We start from the raw sequence: 19,396 nt of genomic DNA on the forward strand, positions 1-19,396 counted from the left end.
AACCAATCACGGCTGTGTTCGCGGGTCACATGATACCCTCGTCCTACGTCATTTTCTTGCGACTGCGTCTGACAGATAGCTCCATGTGAACAGCTTTCGCCAAAGTTATCCCTATTAACCGGTAAGTCGTGTATTATTATGATAGCTGGTGGTGCTATGAGCTATATCTGCATTATGACGTTCCTAATAAAGCGTAAAGTTGTTGGAGGAGACGAAAGGAAGCGTTACTGGCGTCAGCGGCGTTTTATAGCGTCTCTTCCTTTTTAGCGACAAGGTCAGGGTTTAATGTTTTGAAACAGGAACATCCACTCTGGCTCTCACTTGATCTCACATCTCCTTTATAATACGTGAAGTGTCGTTTCAGTCCAACTTATATAGATAAAGTCAACCTTGTTACAGTATCATCGTTGTGTAACTCATTCAAATGCTGCTTTATGGGTTACACAACTTCCCTCGTTGGTGACATTCCCGTTCAATTTTCAATTCAACTTTATTTCTAGAGCCCAGAATCACACATTAGCCTCAAAGGGCTGCACGGACAGGACATACCGACTTGCAGTATATGTCGTTTCTACAGAACAGATGAAAAGACACAGTAGAAAGAGTGAGAGAGGAGGGGAGGATAGAGGGGGAGATGGATACAGATAAGTACAATATGCATAATGATAGCAATAATAGTTTAACGCTGGACTTATCGAGTCGTGGGTAAAAAAACCCCAAAACAAACAAACACGAGGACCATTTACTTCAACCACCCACATGTCCAAGAAGCAGAGAAAATAAAAAAATAAATAATTTCCAAATTAAGTAGTTAGGCTAAATTATTAGAGTTAAATACATTTTACAAATCAATACAATTGTTTAAGTGAATTAAAAATGAGAAAAAAGGCCTTCTTAATAAAAAATAATTGTAAAACAAAATAAATCTCATATTTCAAAAGCACTAACTAATAGAGATAGTAGTAACAACAGTAATAGTAGCAGATTATTTAGCTGTAGCGATAATAAAAAGAAATTTGACTAATACTGATGAGATAATAGGATTGGGGGCTCTGCAACAGTCTGTTGAGGATCATAGTAGTAATCATGATAGAAATTTTTTTTAAAAAGTCCAGCAAAACCACTGCAGCAGACAAGGCAAAACTCCTGCTCCAACTGTAAACCATGGTGATGATGATGGTAGTATTAATGGGTGACTAGCAAGACTGCAGCAGCAGGCTGGGCCCATACATGATAGCTTTACATCTTTAAAAACTGGCTATACAGTTTTAGTCAGGTGGCTTAGCTAAATAAAGGGGACACGTCGGACAAAAGCACCAATTTTTTTCCCCATACTCTCTATCACCATAGGTTTCAATTATTGGTAGGAGCCACTTCATCAAGATTGCGGATCGGAGATGGCAGCCATATAAAGTCTATGAGAAATGCTGTATCTTCCAAGCCACTTAGAAGGTCAATCTTGGTGTCAAGAAATCATTTAAAGCTATTGAGAATATCACTAGATGATTATTTGATCAAATACAAATGTTAATTTTCACCCAGACTGGTAGGTCTTCAAGTACTGCAGCAGGGAATCCTGAGCTGAAACTGTTTGGAATCTATGTTCACGGGAGAGTGTGGATTAGCTGCCATGTACACTGCTAAAAAAAAAATCAAGGGAAAGCTTTCATCTCATGTCAGATCTTGATCAACACATTATTTACAGTGAGTCATCTAGTGATGTTCTCAATAGCTTTAAATTATTCCTTGACACAGAAAATGTATATTTTGACACCAACATTGACCTTCTAAGTGGCTTGGAAGATATAGAGTTTCTCATAGACTTTATATGGCTGCCATCTCCGATCCACAATCTTGATGAAGTGGCTCCTACCAAAAGTTGAAACCTATGGTGATAGAGAGCATGTGGAAAAAAATTTTGGTGCTTTTGTCCGACGTGTCCCCTTTATTCTCAAATCTGGTCCTAAGCTGCCTGACTATTTGGTTGACAAGAAGGTAGATTTGAAAGCATCTAATTGTCGGTGAATGTTAGATTGAGTAAATGATGAATCAGCTCAGCTCATTGTTGCTTCTTCTTCAGGTTTGGTGGGATTGTTTTAGTGGTGATGCCAGCTGTTCAACAGTGAGAAACCTTCTCTCTCCTCTCCTTCCTGCCTCATCTCTCAGACCCAATGGCAAGCCGCCTCTTGGGCAGGTATGCCCATCTGCTCTGCAGGGCCTCCTCCCACAACCAAGCTATTGCTGCTACTGCTGCCCGCCTGCCTCCACTTGTGCGTGGACCTGCAGAAGTTCAGAAGGCTCATGGCTGGCCACGGGTCACAGAAAGGTTCATGAGTGAGGGAAGGGCAATTGCCAATGATGTCAAGGCGGACGTGAATCCACGCATCACGCTACATGACTTTATGGAAAAGGCAACAGAGCCAGATGACATCCTGGCAGCCTGGGTAGAGCATGGGAAGGATGGTAATGATGCTGCTCGGGCCCTGTACAGTTGGACTCAATCTGTGATGAGGACGAAGGGCAAGTTTGAGGAACAAGATCTGATGAAGGATTCAAGGCTAAAGGATTTGTTTGATGCCCTGTCTAATCAGGTAAAGTAGCCACATACAGAGGTGCACTGGTATCAATATACACTACTGGTCAAAAGTTTTAGAACACACCAACTTTTCCAGAATTTAATTGGAAATTATGCAGTTTAATGTCTCAGTGTACTCTGAAATTAATGCACATTTGCAACATTTAAAATTCTTTATTGAGCATGATAGTGTTTTGAAAGTAAAAAAAAAAGATTCAAAATCACATTTTATGTTGGACTAAAGGACTAAAAAAAGACACAAAATGACAAAAAAAAGATACAAAATGACCAAAAAAAGACACCAAAAGACACAAAATGACAAAAAAAAGACACAAAATGACTTACAAAGACATGAAGAGAATAAAAAAATGGACAAAATAGCCCAAGACTCCATAGAGTTAAGTTGTTAACCCATTTCTTGTTCCCTGAAAAAAAGGCCTACTTGTATAATTCTGAAATGTACATTATTTTTCAGTTTTGGTTAACCTTACCTTTTTTTATTTACCTCCCTCACCTTGAACTGCTTGGATTTCAATTAAAAAAATGGAAAAATTGGGGTGTTCTAAAACTTTTGACCGGTAGTGTATATATTAACCAACGTCTTATCCAAGTCTTTGCGCTTATCTGTTAACATTAATTTCTCATTTACATGTGTGGTTTTCTTCCAGGTGACATCAGTCTTCAATGCCAATCTAGTCTCCGTCCAGCAATCTCTCTGGTTTATGGATTTGCCTCCTAGTAATTTTGTACTCCAAAATGTCCAGACTGAAGTGCTGTGGCGAATCCGCAAGCTAACATACAAGCAGCTGAGCACACTGGCAATTTGGGGAGGAGGAAGGAAGGGACGTCAGAATGTGACAATAGTGAATGCTGCATTAAAACAGCTGGAAATGCGGTGGACTGAAATCTCTGATACGAAAACTGTCAGTGCTCTGATGTACAATGGACAACACATGTCACAGAATTTGATAAGCAAACTTGAAGACAAGGTACCGGATTTAAAAACATCCCTCACCAATTAGCACAGCTTTAATTTCTCAGTTAAGCTCAGCACAGTACTAGAGCACAGTCATAGGCAAGTTTGATAGGAAACACCATATGTTTGAATTAATTGCTGTCTATAAAATCATGAAACTATTTTCCTAGGAAAGGAATTTTGGATGTAATGTCATACGATTACTGAAAGGAGAAATAATGCATGTGTTTAATAGTATAAAAGCTAAGCATAACATAGTAAAATACATATAGTCAGGTGGCTTAGCTAAATAAAGGGGACACGCTGGACAAAAGCACCAAATTTTTTCCACTTGCTCTCTATCATCATAGGTTTCAATTTTTGGTAGGAGCCACTTCATCAAGATGGCCGATCCGAGATGGTACCCATATAAAGTCTATGAGAACCAATACATCTTCCAAGCCACTCAGAAGGTCAATCTTGGTGTCAAAATCTACATTTTCTGGGTCAAAGAATCATTTAAAGCTGTTGAGAATATCACTAGATGATTATTTGATCAAATAGAAATGTTCATTTTCACCCAGACTGGTAGGTCTTCAAGTGCTGCAGCAGGGAATCCTGAGCTGAAAATGTTTGGAATCTAATAATTATCTAAATACATGGCCAAAATGAACATATCTATTTGATCATCTAGTGATATTCTCAGTAGCTTTAAATTATTCTTTGACCCAGAAAAGACTATCAAAAATTGAAACCTATAGTGACAGAGAGAATGTGGAAAAAATATGGTGCTTTTGTCCGACGTGATCCCTTTCTTCCCAAATCTGGTCCTAAGCCGCCGGACTAATAATACTATTTGCTCAGTTACTGAGGAGTATGCAGGCCAATGTATGTAGACCAGGGTGAAAACATTGACCACTGCATCAATCTACCCTAAAGCTATGGGGGTCAGCTGTGGGCAGTGTGTACAATCAGTCCATAACTCCAAACCATAATGCAAAACCTCTATTTTTCTGTCTGAATTGCAGGCTTTGGAGCTGGCAGAGAGCTTTTCTGCAGAAGAGATTCGCAAAGTCTGTACAGCTTTGGCAGCTCAGAGCCGCAGAACTGTTCCGCTGCTCAGAGCTTTAACTTACCACCTCCTCCAGAAGCCGCCATCAAACTTCACGACTCAGCTGATAGTGGACATGGCTTATGCGTGCGGTAATTACACTCATCGTTACATACCCATACGTCAAATAGTGTCTATTCTCATTGTGATTGTCCCATTAGCCATTTTGTCTTTTGCTTTAATCTTACCCTGATATAAAGAGATTTTAACCTCCTGTGACCCTGCGTCCTCACATGTGGACATTTTATTGTAGGTTTGCTGGACCAAATACTTCATTCTGCTTAGCTATAACTTAGTAGCAGTACACACTCTAGAACAGCTGTTCTCAGCCTTGGGGTCGGGACCCCAATTGGGGTCACTAGATGATTTCTGGGGGTCGCCAAATCATTTTGGAAGTCAGCTCTGTCTCCACTGTGTCTTTTTAGTCTTTTTGGTCACTTAATGTCTTTTTTTGGTCATTTTGTGTCTTTTTTTGATAATTTTGTGGTCAATTTGTGTCTTTTTTGGTCATTTTGTTTCCTTTTTTTGGTAGTTTTGTGTCTTTTTTGTCATTTTGTGTCTTTTTTGGTCAATTTGTTTCCTTTTTTTGGTCATTTTGTTTCTTTTTTGGGTGATCTGAACTGTGAGTGTGAAATTCAGTGAGCGGGGGACGCGGACAACATGCATGTTAAATTGGGGGTCGCGACTCAAAAAGGTTGAGAACCACTGCTCTAGAAAATGCACAATACATGAATCAGTGTAAAATTCAGTTTATCTCTAGATGAAAGTGGACCAGGTACAAAAGCTGATCAGATTTTATGGTTAAAACTTATTTGCTTGTGCTTCATAATGTTTGTAGTTTGATATTCTGTACGAGTTTGACTATTTCTTATCAATAGCAACAAGCTACTGCTAATCAAGACACGGCTAATCAGGAAGTACTCATTTGCGAACAAATAGACTTTTACTATTGTTCTTCCAAAGAGAGGGTATTAATGTAAGGAAATAAAAAGTTTTACACACTGGTGAATTAATTGTGTTATACATTAAAATAACCCCTTTTTTTCAATAACTACTTCCTGTTCAAAGACAATGCTTAGTCTTTGTACTTACCAGGCCCTACTAATCTGAAATATCTAGCAGAAACTAAGAATACATAATACCAAACAAAAGCTTGGGTCTCAGGAGGTTAAGGAAATTATTTTAAGGAAATTTTAGGAACATTTTTTTTAACTAAGCCTGCATGGTGGTTGAAGAATCCGAAAAAAAAGAGTAAGTACTTGATGAATTTAGGTTAACCGCGGCTTAGTTTAATAGCATCAACGACTATATCAAACCATCCATTTACAAACCCTCGCATGATCCGTGTTTTATAATCCAAGTATCATTCATCTAGTCCAGGGCTGTCAAACTCAAATACACAATGGGCCAAAATTTTAAACTTGAACAAAATCGCGGGCCAACATTGAACAAATAAACCTTTTAATATATACCAAACATGTTTTGCTTTAACATTAAATATGGAACCAGCAACGCTTATAAACATACAATATATAACTAAATAGTGCAGACATGCAAAATCAAATTTCAAATAAAAAACACATCAATGTCATTAATTTATTAAATAAAAATTAAATAAAAATCGTATGCTTCTTTTCTATTCGCATCCTTCTGATTTAAATATCAAAATAAAGTTTTTCAACAGGTTAATACATTTAAAGATAAAATAACAATAATAAATCTAGTATTAGCTGTAAATGCGCCGATAATACCGGCGGGTCAGCTTTTATAGTACAATAATAATATAATAATTTGATATTGGCTCACGGGCCAAATAAAATTACACTGCGGGCCAAATTTGGCCCGCGGGCCAGAGTTTGACACCCCTGATCTAGTCATATGCTCACTTCCTCCCAAACACATGCATTTCTTGCTAATTTTCATTTTTTTTTCAATTTAAATCACGTTGCCACTACCATTATCAATTCATCAAAGATTTACTCCGTTTTTGGATTCTTCATTCAAAGTTTTCTTCAAGAATTCAAAGTAACACAGGCACGAGACAAATGATCAGTCTTGTGGGTTTCTTGTCAATTTATTTAGTTGGATTTAACACTGAAAACTTAAGGTTTAATGTCCGAGTAAGTGGGCTGTCCATTTCAAAACACGATCTTTTTAATTGTCAATTCCACAAAAGGCTTATTGGAGAACAGCTTAATGTCTTGTGAAAGCCAGAACAGATTAAAGCACTGTCTGCTCTGTAACACACTGCAGCATGCAAACATGAATAACTTTGTCTTTGCCTTTCTTTAGGGAAATTGAAATTCAACCAGACTGAGTTAATTCAGCGAATGTCATCAGAGTTGATACCCAGAGTCCCTGAGCTCATTCCTCGTCAGGTCATAGGCTGTGCTAAGTCACTGGGCTTCCTCAGATGGCTCCACGTCCCTCTCTTTGAGGCTTTTGCTGAGGTCAGTCACACACCTTCGACTAATTTAGTTCATTTAAAAAGGGCTTAATCACTAATTAATTAGAACGGGTTTCCTCACTTTGTCATTTTTTTTTTCACCAGCACTTCACAAAAAATAATTACAGTACCCCCGAGCTCTGTAACCTGCTCATGACTTATGCCAGACTGAACTTCAAGCCCAGCAACGCAGAAGAGTTCTACAACAAGGTACTAATTATACTAAATGCTATCTTTGGATTGCAATGGGTGCTTTTACTTCTTACTTTTCAATGTTTTCTTAATGTGTGCCATTTTGTGTACAGGTTCATTCTATGCTGGGGAACTCTCTATCCGGCCTGGAGCCCTTCCTGCAGACAGATGTGGTCTGGTCTCTGTGTGTGCTGCAGCAGGCCAAGCCCCAATACCTCGTCCCCCTCATGACACAGAGTCACATTAAACAACTGTCAAGTAAGAGCCATAGCTGTGGCCATTAATTCTTCTTCTGCACATTCATGCAAGTGAATTTATAAATATGCAGATAGCACACACTAGAATACAGTGGAGCTCACACATACATCCTGTCAGCACCTGCTCTTCTAAACTAGGAGAGGCTTGTGAAAGTGGTTCAGGCACCTGGTAAGACTGTCCCGCTCCCAAGTGCCTTCCCTAACTTGTCCTGAGACAGAAATAACCAGTACAATAGCCAGTACACCTAATCAGGTTAAAGCAGCATTAATCTGCTGAAATTAAACGTCACCACTACTCGAGCAAACAGAATAAAGGCCCCGTTTACACGAGGACGCTTGCGGGTGAAAACGACAAAATATTTTATGGGAAGTGCCTTTCGTTTAGACGGTGACGGCGTTTTTGGGGCTCAAAAACGCAAAAATCTGAAACCAGCCTCCAAAGTGGAAAAGTTGAATCCTCTCCTCCGTAGCGTGTCGTCTACACTGACAAGACACAAAACTCTGATCTGATCTGCTCACGTCACGTATGTGTTTACGTCACATACATGCTCCAGTACAGGAAATAAACAAACGTGGGATTATTTCCATGGTGGGACCTTCAAGCTGCTCTGGCAGCTCTAATAAACTTACAGGAGTCTTTCCACCAAATGTACAGGATATGTACAGATAGTATTAGTGAACAGAGAAGGATCTGGAATTACCTCCATCACATTCTGGATGCAGCAATTGGTCGGAGGCGAGCCAGACGGCTGTGAACGAGACCTGGGAGATCTAGTGATGGTGGAGAACTTTGTGGAAGGAGTAGCTGATGAAAATGTGTGGCGTGAAAACTTCTGCATGCCCAAAGATGCTCTTATGGCTTTAAGTGATGCCGCCTGGCTGCATACAATCCAATTTCACACACTTTCGCGTCACCGTATGCAGCAGATTTCCTCCTGAAAACGCTCGTCTAAACGAGGAATAAAAAGTGAAGACGCGACGCCACTTTTGCGTCTTCTGATCAGACCGTCCTCGTGCAAACGGAGCCAAAGAATAGTTTATGTTGTTCTGAAAAAAAAGTTAATTACTTTGTTATTTTATAAACAGTCATCATTTGCCAAGCTGAAATGGCTAACATTTACTGCTATACAGTGTTTGACACAAAAAGCTATTTAAAGAGGTCACTTTTGCCTCTGGGGACATGTGATGAGCATATCTTAACTATTCTCTTCACCAAGGAGGTAATGTTTTCAGGACAGCTGGTTTGTTTCTCAGCAGGATTACAGAAAAACTACTGAAACTTAGTGGAAGTGTGTAGACCATGGAAGAAGCCATTACATTTTGTCATGGATCTGAATCTCAGGGCGAACACACAAATTATTTTTCACTTTTGGTAACATTGCGAGATAAGAAATGGACCTGTTGAAGTTCTGACAGAGTGCCCTTGTAGTTTTTTTTGAGCGTGTATATTGAACGATTCATTAGTTTAAAAAAATGCATATATTCAGTCATGGTGAAATCATTTTTAGTTTCTGCCTTTAGAAAATGCGTTATTTATCCTGAACATACGGTTTGGATATAGTTTAAAACCAACAAATGAAAAATGTGATTAAATTAGTAGTAATAAAACAATATTAATTGATAATTGAGTTGTAGGAATGTCCACATTTGAAGACGTTAGAAATTTACATCTGACTGAGCCATAAAGCCCACAGATATTTTACAATTTAACTCTCCTGTTATGTTTGTTTCTCAGGAACAGCAATAATGTTCCTGGGTCAATTTGACCTGGATTTAATTTTCCAAAAGTGTCAGCTAACCATTTCAATCAATATTTAGTGCAATGGTGTTCTTTACCACCTGAGATCATGGTTGAAAAAGGATAATTCATAAAAAATGCATGTTATGTACATTGTATTTTTTTGTGTACATTGTATTTTATATGTAGGTCTTTTGACCTACATATAAAATACAAAATTACATGACATTGATTTAAAAAAATGTAATTTACGTTTTTAAATTTCTTTATTAAAAAATACTTTTCTTTTTTTATTTTTTATTTTACAATGGGTCAATTTGACCCACAACATAACAGGAGGGTTAATATGCTTGATTTTTGTGATTAACATTTTTTATTTTCCATTTTCATTTTACAACAATAAAATAAAAAAAATAAAAAATATACACCCCCCACTCCCCAACAACAACAACAACAACAACCAAACACCATCACCATCAGTGCTAATCCTTTTCTGGTTACAATCATCTCTCACAATCACCTCAGTTACTTAATTAGAAAAAAAAAAAAAACAACAACTAACGTCTCTCCACTATATAACCCCTTTCAGGGCCCTTTTTATGGGCTTATGCTTGATTAAATTAGCCAACACTTTTGTCTTGCATTATGATTCCCATGTCATCGTTAGTTATTACGCCAAAGAGCGGGTGATATTTTGTTTGGGACCATAGAAATTAAATAACATGTTTACATATTTTTGTTGTCTTGTTATTTAGAGTTGTCTTCTGGCAGCTGATAAAATACAGTTCTGGCTCAGTAGATGGCAGTGCAGCACCAGTAGATTTCTGCTTAGACAGGCACATTAATCCCACTGGCTCACTGATATGAAGCATATCGTTGATTACTAAAAAAACCTCTTAATTCCTTGCACTCATTCTCTTTCTGTTGTCTTTTCTGTGTGTAGATGGCAGCCCAGCTCGAGAGCACAGCTTTAACCTGAAGCTCCTCCACATCGCTGCGACTCTCCACTTAGAGCATCCTGGTTCCTCAGATGCTCCGTTACCTCCAGGAGGCCTGTCTCTCACCACCAACAGCAACATGCTCAGCCCTCTGCAGAGCAGCCTCAGAGGGGCTTTGATGAGTTTGGTGGGTGGGAGGACAGAGGCCCTTCGCACTGGGGTTGACACTGTTTATGGATGGACTATTGGTAAGGGAAGCCCATACAGGTGCATCTCAATGAATTAGAATATTATAGAAAAGTTTATTTATGTCAGTAATTCAATTCAAAAAGCGGAAATAACACATTATGTAGATCCATTATGACCAAAAGACACAAAATGACCAAAAAAGACACAAAATGACCAAAAAAGGAAACAAAATGACTAAAAAAAAGACACAAATTGACCACAAAATGATCAAAAAAAGACATTAAATGACCAAAAAGACTAAAACACATTAACACATGAACACTTTAACACAGTGGAGACAGAGCTGACTTCCAAAATGATTTGGCGACCCCCAGAAATCATCTCGCGACCCCAATTGGGGTCCCGACCCCAAGGTTAAGAACAGCTGTTCTAATGTATTGTGTGTGTGCGTGCTTTTGTTTTTTTTACAACTGACATGTCCTTCTGATCACAGAAGGTGAGCTGGTTTTGGATTATTTATGTCAGTAATTCAAATCAAAAAGCAGAAATAACACATTATATAGATCCATTACACACAGAATTAAACATTTCATGTCTTAATTTATTTAATTTCTTCTCATTATAATGATTATGGCTTACATTTAATGAAGACCTAAAATTCAGTGTCTCAAAAAATGTTTAATATTACAAAAGACCAAATTTAAAAAGTATGTTTAAAATGGAAATGTTAGCCTCTGAAAAGTCTGTCCATCTAAATGCACTCAATACTTGGCTGGGGCTATTTGACTTTTCCATCATATTCTAATGCAGTAGTTCTCAACCTTTTTGAGTCGCGACCCCCAATTTAACATGCATGTTGTCCGCGACCCCCACTCACTGAACACAATCTCACACGCACAGTTCAGATCACCCAAAAAAGAAACAAAATGACCACAAAAAGACACAAAATTACCAAAAAAGACACAAATTGACCACAAAATGATCAAAAAGACACAAAATTACCAAAAGACACAAAATGACCAAAAAAGGAAACAAAATGACTAAAAAAGACACAAAATCACTAAAAAAAGACACAAAATGACCAAAAAAAGGAAACAAAATGACCAAAAAAAGACACAAAATTACAAAAAAAAGACACAAAATGACCCAAAATAGAAACAAAATGACCAAAAAAGACACAAAATGACCAAAGAATGACACAAAATGACCAGAAAAGGAAATAAAATGACCAAAAGAGACACAAATTGACCACAAAATTACCAAAAAAAGACACAAACTGACCAAAAAAAGACACAAAATGACAAAAAAAACACAAAATGACAAAAAAATCCCACAAAATGACCAAAAAAGACACAAAATGACCAAAAAAAGGAAACAAAATGACCAAAAAAGACACAAAATTACCAAAAAAGGAAATAAAATGACCAAAAAAGACACAAATTGACCACAAAATGATCAAAAAAAGACACAAAATGACCAAAAAAAGACATTAAATTACCAAAAAGATTAAAACACATTAACACATGAACACTTTAACACAGTGGAGGCAGAGCTGACTTCCAAAATGATTTGGCGACCCCCAGAAATCATCTCGCGACCCCAAGGTTGAGAATAGCTGTTCTAATGTATTGTGTGTGTGTGTGCATGCTTTTGTTTTTTTTACAACTGACGTGCTCTTCTGATCACAGAAGGTGAGCTGGTTTTGGATTGTGACAACAAACCAGTGGACCTGTCGATGCTGACAGCTCCTCATATTCCAAGTTGGGGAGGAAACCAGGATTTACCTGCAGGGACTCACCGGTGAGTCATAGAGGGGAATCCTGCGGGCTTGGCTTGTTAAAGATTTATTTTTGCTTTTGCTTCTGAATGTTGCATTTGCTTGCCTTTCGCTCTAGCTGTCTAAAGTTAGTTTTGCTTTGTGTTTCATTCCTCTCCATCTGTTTTTTAGGCTTGCATTCTTGGCTTGGGAGTTCCAAAACTTTGCCTCAAAGAATAGAGACCTTCTGGGACGGCCTGCCATGATGAAGCGACATTTCCAGTTGGCTGGCTTCATCGTAGTGGAGGTAGCAGGAGGCAGGGGAATGGGATTACCCATCTTTGTAAAATTGTTGTGATGGTTTTTTTTAGGTACCTCAAAGTAAAAACTGTAAAGGGGAGACACTCCGGATAAAAAGCGTAAAAATTAACCAATAGATATAACCAGTTTATTACTAAGACTTGAGACAATAGGTTTTTTTTTATAAAAAGTTTTCTTAAATTTTATATCTAAATATCCAAATGAGGCATTCTCTTATTAAATATGTGCTTAAAGGTTTTGTTTTTGTTTAAATATATTTTTATACACTACTGGTCAAAAGTTTTAGAACACACCAACTTTTCCAGAATTTAATTGAAAATGATGCAGTTTAATGTCTCAGTGAACTCTGAAATTAATGCACATTTGCAACATTTAAAATTCTTTATTGAGCATGATAGTGTTTTGAAAGTAAAAAAAAAAGATTCAAAATCACATTTTATGTTGGACTAAAGGACTAAAAAAAGACACAAAATTACCAAAAAAAGACACAAAATTACCAAAAAAGACACAAAATGACTTACAAAGACATGAAAATAATTCAAAAATGGACAAAAAATGGTTAATAATTGGTTTATAAACCATCTATAAACACAACTTAGTTGGTTATTATAAAGAGTTACCCAAATTATTTTCTCTATCCATGCAGATAGGGTATACAGAGCTAATTGTTCTCCAGATCAGTTTTGCATTACCCCCCTCACTAATGCAAAGGGAATGTTGTGGCGTGATGTGTTTGCTGTGATAGTGAGTAATATGTCAGTAAACAGAGGCACTGCTCCTGCTGTATCTGACAGTCTAAGGCCATGCAAACAATGGAGCTGATACTTTGGTAGAGCTGAAAGTCAGGTGGGTTGAGCTGCAGTCTGTGGTATAAATAGAGCTCCTGCCGCAGCTCTGTCTCATCGAGGCCAATCCAAGCACTCTCTCATCTAGGACACTCTCCTGAGCCAATAGGAACATTGCTGCAGGATGTGTTAACTGGGCATTTATATCCACCTGAGACTGTTAACCCTCTATGGTACACATTATGATGCCAGTTAGGAAAAAAAATTTGGAGTGTTTTTTTTGTCTTAAGATAGACTAAATAAAAATAATCTGAAGAAATTTTATAATTCTTTTTTTTTTTCTTGGAAGTTTTTGTCCATAGGCAACATAGTACCATAACGGTGCACAAGTGAAAAAGGACGTTTTTTTAATTAATTTCAACAGGAAACATTATACCATTGAACCAACGACCCATTGAAATGAATGTCTTGAACAGTCTAAGTGTATAAAAACTATCAAAAATGAAGGATTACTCACCTATCAGTAGGAATATATTTGTTTCCAGATGGAAAAGGGCCAGGAAATGACGTTTTGAGTGATTTTTTTGTGGTGCAAAATGGCAAAGCTGTTTCCTTTGGAAAAGTCTGCAAAATAGGGTTTCAATATGGCCTCCTGGAGGTCATGTGACAAATTAAAGCATTGCTATTGGTTCCCTATACTCTTCCCTCTTTTTTAAAGGTATCGCATCACTCAAAAACATGCATTGTATAAATTTAACAGGCCAAAAATGGGGCAACACCGTACCATAGAGGGTTAACCAGCACTGTTTCTTTGTTTTTGACGTGTCTGTAAAGATGTGACTAAAATAAATTGTTTAACACAGGGGTGTCAAACTCTGGCCCGCGGGCCAAATTTGGCCCGCAGTGTAATTTTATTTGGCCCGCGAGCCAATATCAAATTATTATATTATTATTGTACTATAAAAGCTGACCCCCCGGTATTATACGGCGCATTTACCGCTAATACTAGATTTATTATTGTTATTTTGTTTTTAAATGTATTAACCTGTTGAAAAACTTTATTTTGATATTTAAATCAGAAGGATGCAAATAGAAAAGAGGCATACGAATTTTATTTAATTTTTATTTAATAAATTAATGACACTGATGTGTTTTTTATATGAAATTTGATTTTGCATGTCTGCACTATTTAGTTATATATTGTATGTTTATAAGCGTTGCTGGTTCCATATTTAACGTTAAAGCAAAACATGTTTGGGATATATTAAAAGGTTTATTTGTTCAATGTTGGCCCGCGATTTTATTCAAGTTTTAAATTTTGGCCCATTGTGTATTTGAGTTTGACACCCCTGGTTTAACAAGTGCGTCCTCATAAGCACTCAGTAATTATGGGAGGGAACTTGCTCAGAATGTCTTAAAAACATGTTTTCAATGCTTTTTGTCCTCTTTCAGGTGCCGTATTATGATTCGCTGGAGCTGAAGACAGACGTGCAGAAGTTGGCCTACCTGAAGGATAAAATCGGGAAGGCCATGGCGGAGAACATGGCCAAGTGAACCCATCAGTCTTGAGCAAATTTGCAGACTCAGCCAAATCAGAGCTTTCCCAACCAAACAGGACCGCAGGGAATACACGCCCACGTTCACACTCAGAGTGGAGCAGCATTGCAGAAAAAGCTCTATCATACTTTTTCAGGAAAAAAAAAAAAAAGTCATATTTTTACTCTGGTTCCCTTGGCAACGTGTGGGGTTTTCCCTGTTTCCATGGTGATGACGAGCGAGAATTTTGGAGCCAGAAAGAGACAGAAATAAACACAACAACAGCGAGCTGTAGAAATGATATGATAAACGACGAAGTCTCTGCATCTGCAAGTCGCTAGGCAAAACAGAACTTGTGGCTTTAAGTGTTCAGCTTAAAATCAGCTTGTGAATAACTTAATTATCTCTGTGAATGTGTGTCATCTAATGGTGGAATAAATTGAATTATTTCCATTTTACCTGTTTTGTCTTTCAGTTCTCACAAGTTTGACTTTTGGCCTTAACATTTTTAACTAACAGATATCACCATGAATCTTCAGCAGTTGATTGCTTACACTAAGACGATAACAATGTATAATGTGTTCACATTTTGTTTAAATATGTACAAATAAAGCATCATGTAATGCTATCTCTTGGTGAATTTAGGAGAAATCTACACTGCAAAAAAGCCAACTTGTGTTTTTTGGCCTAAAACAGTGATTTAAGTTGGTAAAACTCGGAAATATAAATTATTGACATTTAGGGCAATAATGTAAGTTAGCACAACAAAGGAAGCCAGTTGTCTGCTCAAAAACAAGTTGGTGAGTTGTTGTTACTTATATCTTTAAGTTGGGGTTCAAAACAAGGGACAATAGTTCTGATAACTATTATTTCTTTGTTGTGAAATGCGGGGAAGCGGTGAAATTCATTAGCGAAAGCTAGCGGCTAACTGATGCTCGCGGCTAACTGATGCTGGCGGCTAACTGATGCTAGCTGCTAACTGATGCTAGCGGCTAACTGATGCTAGTGCCGCTGCTTGTTACAGCTACAAGAGTAGCCATTAGCATATCAAAGCTAACTCAAAATTGTGGTTGCAACATTAGCTGACAAATTTAAAATGATAAGTTAGTACAACTACAGAGTTGAGCAGACTCAAAAACAAAACTTAAAATATTTAGTTTAATTGTCCAACTTAAAATTTTATCGAAGTTTGTTGCCTTGAAATGTTGAGTTCACCCAACTTTTCTTTTTTTGCAGTGTACAGACACAAAGTGTAGTCAAATAAACACCTAAATGCATATTTTGGATCATTCTTTTCACTAGTCTGTAAGGAGCCATGTCCAAAATTGACCAGTGCATGAAAAAAAAAAGTTATTTTGGGGAATTTCGAAGATTGACCCTTGGCCTTGTAGGTGTCAGACTCAGGATGTTGGGGCATGTGTGTGATGTGCGCATTTTCTTCAGACGCGTACTGTCAACAGCCTGTTACAGTCAAGTGTATTTGGTGTGATATTCAGATAGAACGTGTGTCATTTCACATGTAAAAGCTAGTGGCACACCTCTCTGGCATACTGACGTGTAAGAGTGACTCAGTATTATTAGCATCATTTATTGGATCAGCACAGAGCAGGGCTGATGAGGAGTCTTCTCACTTCTTATGCTAACAAAAAACAGCTGATTTATTATTTCTTTCACCCAGTGCTTAGGTGATTTATTATTTTTACTGTATATTAGCTCAAAGTTGGTTAAAACCACTAAATATAGCAAGTCTATGTTGCACACTTGGACACAAAAAGGGATTTCCAGGCATGCATAAGTTAAAAAATAAAGTTTACTTCGGTTCGGTTTCCTCTGCATGTATACACAAGCACATTAGCATGATGCTGCTTAACTGTTTACATTTTCATCTCACATGCACAGTCTTCTTGACTCTTCTCCTGGACCCCTGTGCTGCCCACAGTGCCTGTATAAACTTCATTTATAGACACCCTAACTTTACCTGATCAAAACTAGCTTCTAATGTGAAAGGACATAGTGCATGAGTTAATTAAATTAAATATGACAAAAATAAAATCAGGAACAAATGAATTAAATTCAGAGAATAGAATAGTACATTAACATTATAATGGGGGGTGTACTCTTTTAACTGTTCATTAACATGACCAATAATACTATGGGTCCCACATCTAGGTCGTGGATAATTGTTTACATGTTATATTTCTTTGAGTTTTCTGTTAAATTTGAACAATGTCTTTTAAATTTCACAGTGAATTTAGGTTTGTGCATTAATGTGCGTGTTTGTTAAAGAGCAACAGCATTATTCTGAAGCAACAGCCGGGGTAGGACTCCTAGATAAACACTTTGCTGACCCCTGAAACTGCTTACACAACATCAAAGACTAGCAGCAGCGCTCTGACAGCAGAGGCTGTTAAATGGCAGAGGGAAGAAGACTGGCGAGTGCAAGCCAGAGCAGAGGAGAGAAAATGAGTTGAACTCAGAGGGAGCCAAAGAAAAATGCTAAGCCGACTAAGAGTAGCAGATGAGATAACTGTAAACAAATAAACAAAAAACACAAATTAATTGCTAAACCATCATGTGATTCAATTCAATTCAATTCAATTCAATTCAATTCAATTCAACTTTATTTATAGAGCACATTTCATGCACAAGGCAGACTCAATGTGCTTCACAATGGATATACATAATTACAGTTAAAAAACAAAACAAAAACAACAGAAAACAAGCAAATACAAACAATTAGAAAAAAGCAATTACAAATGAATTGAAGAGTGCAGGTAGACAAGCTATTCCATATTCACCACATACACACTTACTTACTCACACATGTGCACCCACTCACACAACCGAATGCTGTTGAAAAAAGATAGGTTTTTAATTTTTTTTTATAAATGGCTACTGATGTGGCATGTTTGACTGTGTCAGGCAGGGCGTTCCACTTTCTTGGGGCATACACTAAAAGCTGCTTTGGAGCTATGGAGCCTACCTCATCCTCCCTGACATTTATTGGATTGATTGATGGACTGATGACAAAGAGCACAGTTAGCACTTCCAGTATTGAACTCCTTGGTTGTTGTATCTCCTGTCTGTTGTGTGAGCAGTGTGCAGGTGCAGCCATTGTGTTCAGGCAACGCTGATATGAGAAGATTTTTATTCAACAAGAAAGAACATGGTACAAAACATTCCTTGACAACAGCACAGAGTACATATGGCAGTGTGAAAAAACTAAACAAAGACAGAAGACATACTGGGTTACAGCAAGCTGAATAATAATGAATACAGTATAATTAAATAAATAAATGAAAGAATAATGGACAGTACAGCACATTGTGAGATCCCTTCAGATAGAGAAATATCTTGCAATAGGTAGCCACGTCCTCTTAAAGATACCTGACCGTAATTGTAACTGAGCAGTTAAAGCCTCCATTCCATAAACCTCCCTCAACTTCTGTTTCCACTGGGCCACTGTAGGTGGCCGTGGATTCCTCCATTTTATTGTCACCATTTTTCTAGCAGTCATCAAAAGTATGTGTAACAGGTACTTTTGGTCCTTGGTGTAAGTGTCGTCAGGAGTTAGGTCAAAGAGAAACTGACTTGGGCTAAACATTAAATCAATCCCCAATACTGTATCGATCTCGGTCTTTACCCCCTTCCAAAAAGGAAGCAGCTTTGGGTAATCCCAAAATATGTGTGAGTGGTCGCCAACCATCCCGTATTCTCTCCAGCAGTATAATGCAGCTGGCTCATCTATAAATTTGGAAACCACCAAAGGTGTCTTAAAGAATCTTGTCTTAATTTTCCAGTCAAACTCTTTCCACATGTTACTATTTATACCCTTATGACATCCAGTGCATATTGTTTCCCAATCACCATCCGGCAACTCTCCATTTTAATAAAGAAATGAAAAATGAAATAAAAACTAATTTAAATGGAATAAATTATAGTACATAGTACATAATATATGCCTGCCTCTGACTTTTACCTATAAAGTGATGCCGTGCACTGGAAACCAGTGGTGGAAGAAATATTCAGATCCTTTACTAAATTAAAAGTACAAATACCACACTGAAGAAATACTCCACTAACTTTAAATGTCCTGTATTTAAAACTTACTTCTGTAAAAGTACAAAAGTATCAGCATCAAAATGTAATTAATGTATGAAAGTACAAATTACTCCTAATGCAGAATGGCCCCATTCAGATTGTTATATATATTATTATGTTTGATGCATTTATGTAAGCAGCATTTTACTGTTTTTTTTTTGTTTGTTTTTTCATGTTAAATCTTGACCTGAAAAGCAACTTGTAACTTAAACTGGCAGCTAAATGTTTTGGAGTAAAAAGTACAATATTACATATGTGGAAATACTCAAGTAGAGCACAAATACCTCAATATTGTACTTAAGTACAGTACTTGAATAAATGTACTGAGTTAGATTCCACCTACAGTCAAGTAAATAAAACAAGTTAAGAACTCTTAAAACCCTTTTTCTTCTTCTTCTTCTTTTTTTAATTTTTTTTAATAGCTGTTAGTCTATCAGTGGCTGTATGTTAAGGTCAACCGGGTTGCACAGAGTCTATTACACATTATCCAATAAAG

The 19,396-nt window shown here is 37.3% G+C and overlaps 1 protein-coding gene across 3 annotated transcripts; it reads left to right on the forward strand.

Moving 5' to 3' along the window:
- Window positions 1-15,257, forward strand: tbrg4 (transforming growth factor beta regulator 4). Of its 3 annotated transcripts, none has more exons than XM_059339636.1 (11): window positions 1-121; window positions 2,081-2,591; window positions 3,244-3,564; window positions 4,559-4,733; window positions 6,934-7,091; window positions 7,193-7,297; window positions 7,393-7,537; window positions 10,218-10,460; window positions 12,090-12,201; window positions 12,350-12,464; window positions 14,716-15,257. In XM_059339636.1, exons 2-11 carry the CDS (start codon window positions 2,172-2,174, stop codon window positions 14,815-14,817), a joined length of 1,896 nt encoding a protein of 631 aa, XP_059195619.1. In that variant the 5' UTR covers window positions 1-121; window positions 2,081-2,171; the 3' UTR covers window positions 14,818-15,257. The 3 variants fall into 3 exon arrangements, with proteins under 3 accessions (XP_059195619.1, XP_059195621.1, XP_059195620.1); XM_059339637.1 differs by having other exon boundaries at window positions 56-121; window positions 2,167-2,591; XM_059339638.1 differs by lacking the exons at window positions 12,090-12,201; window positions 12,350-12,464; window positions 14,716-15,257 and adding an exon at window positions 10,895-10,944.
- The last annotated feature ends 4,139 nt before the right edge of the window (window positions 15,258-19,396 follow it).

This window comes from Centropristis striata, chromosome 8 (assembly GCF_030273125.1).
Source record: "Centropristis striata isolate RG_2023a ecotype Rhode Island chromosome 8, C.striata_1.0, whole genome shotgun sequence".
NCBI lineage: Eukaryota > Metazoa > Chordata > Actinopteri > Perciformes > Serranidae > Centropristis > Centropristis striata.

Excerpts from the sequence above, each read along its gene's own strand:
- tbrg4 (XM_059339636.1), top strand. The coding sequence starts at position 2,172 with ATGGCAAGCCGCCTCTTGGGCAGGTATGCCCATCTGCTCTGCAGGGCC. Across the intron at positions 3,565-4,558 it reads TAAGCAAACTTGAAGACAAG|GCTTTGGAGCTGGCAGAGAG; the intron begins GTACCGGATTTA and ends TCTGAATTGCAG. Across the intron at positions 7,538-10,217 it reads TCACATTAAACAACTGTCAA|ATGGCAGCCCAGCTCGAGAG; the intron begins GTAAGAGCCATA and ends TTCTGTGTGTAG.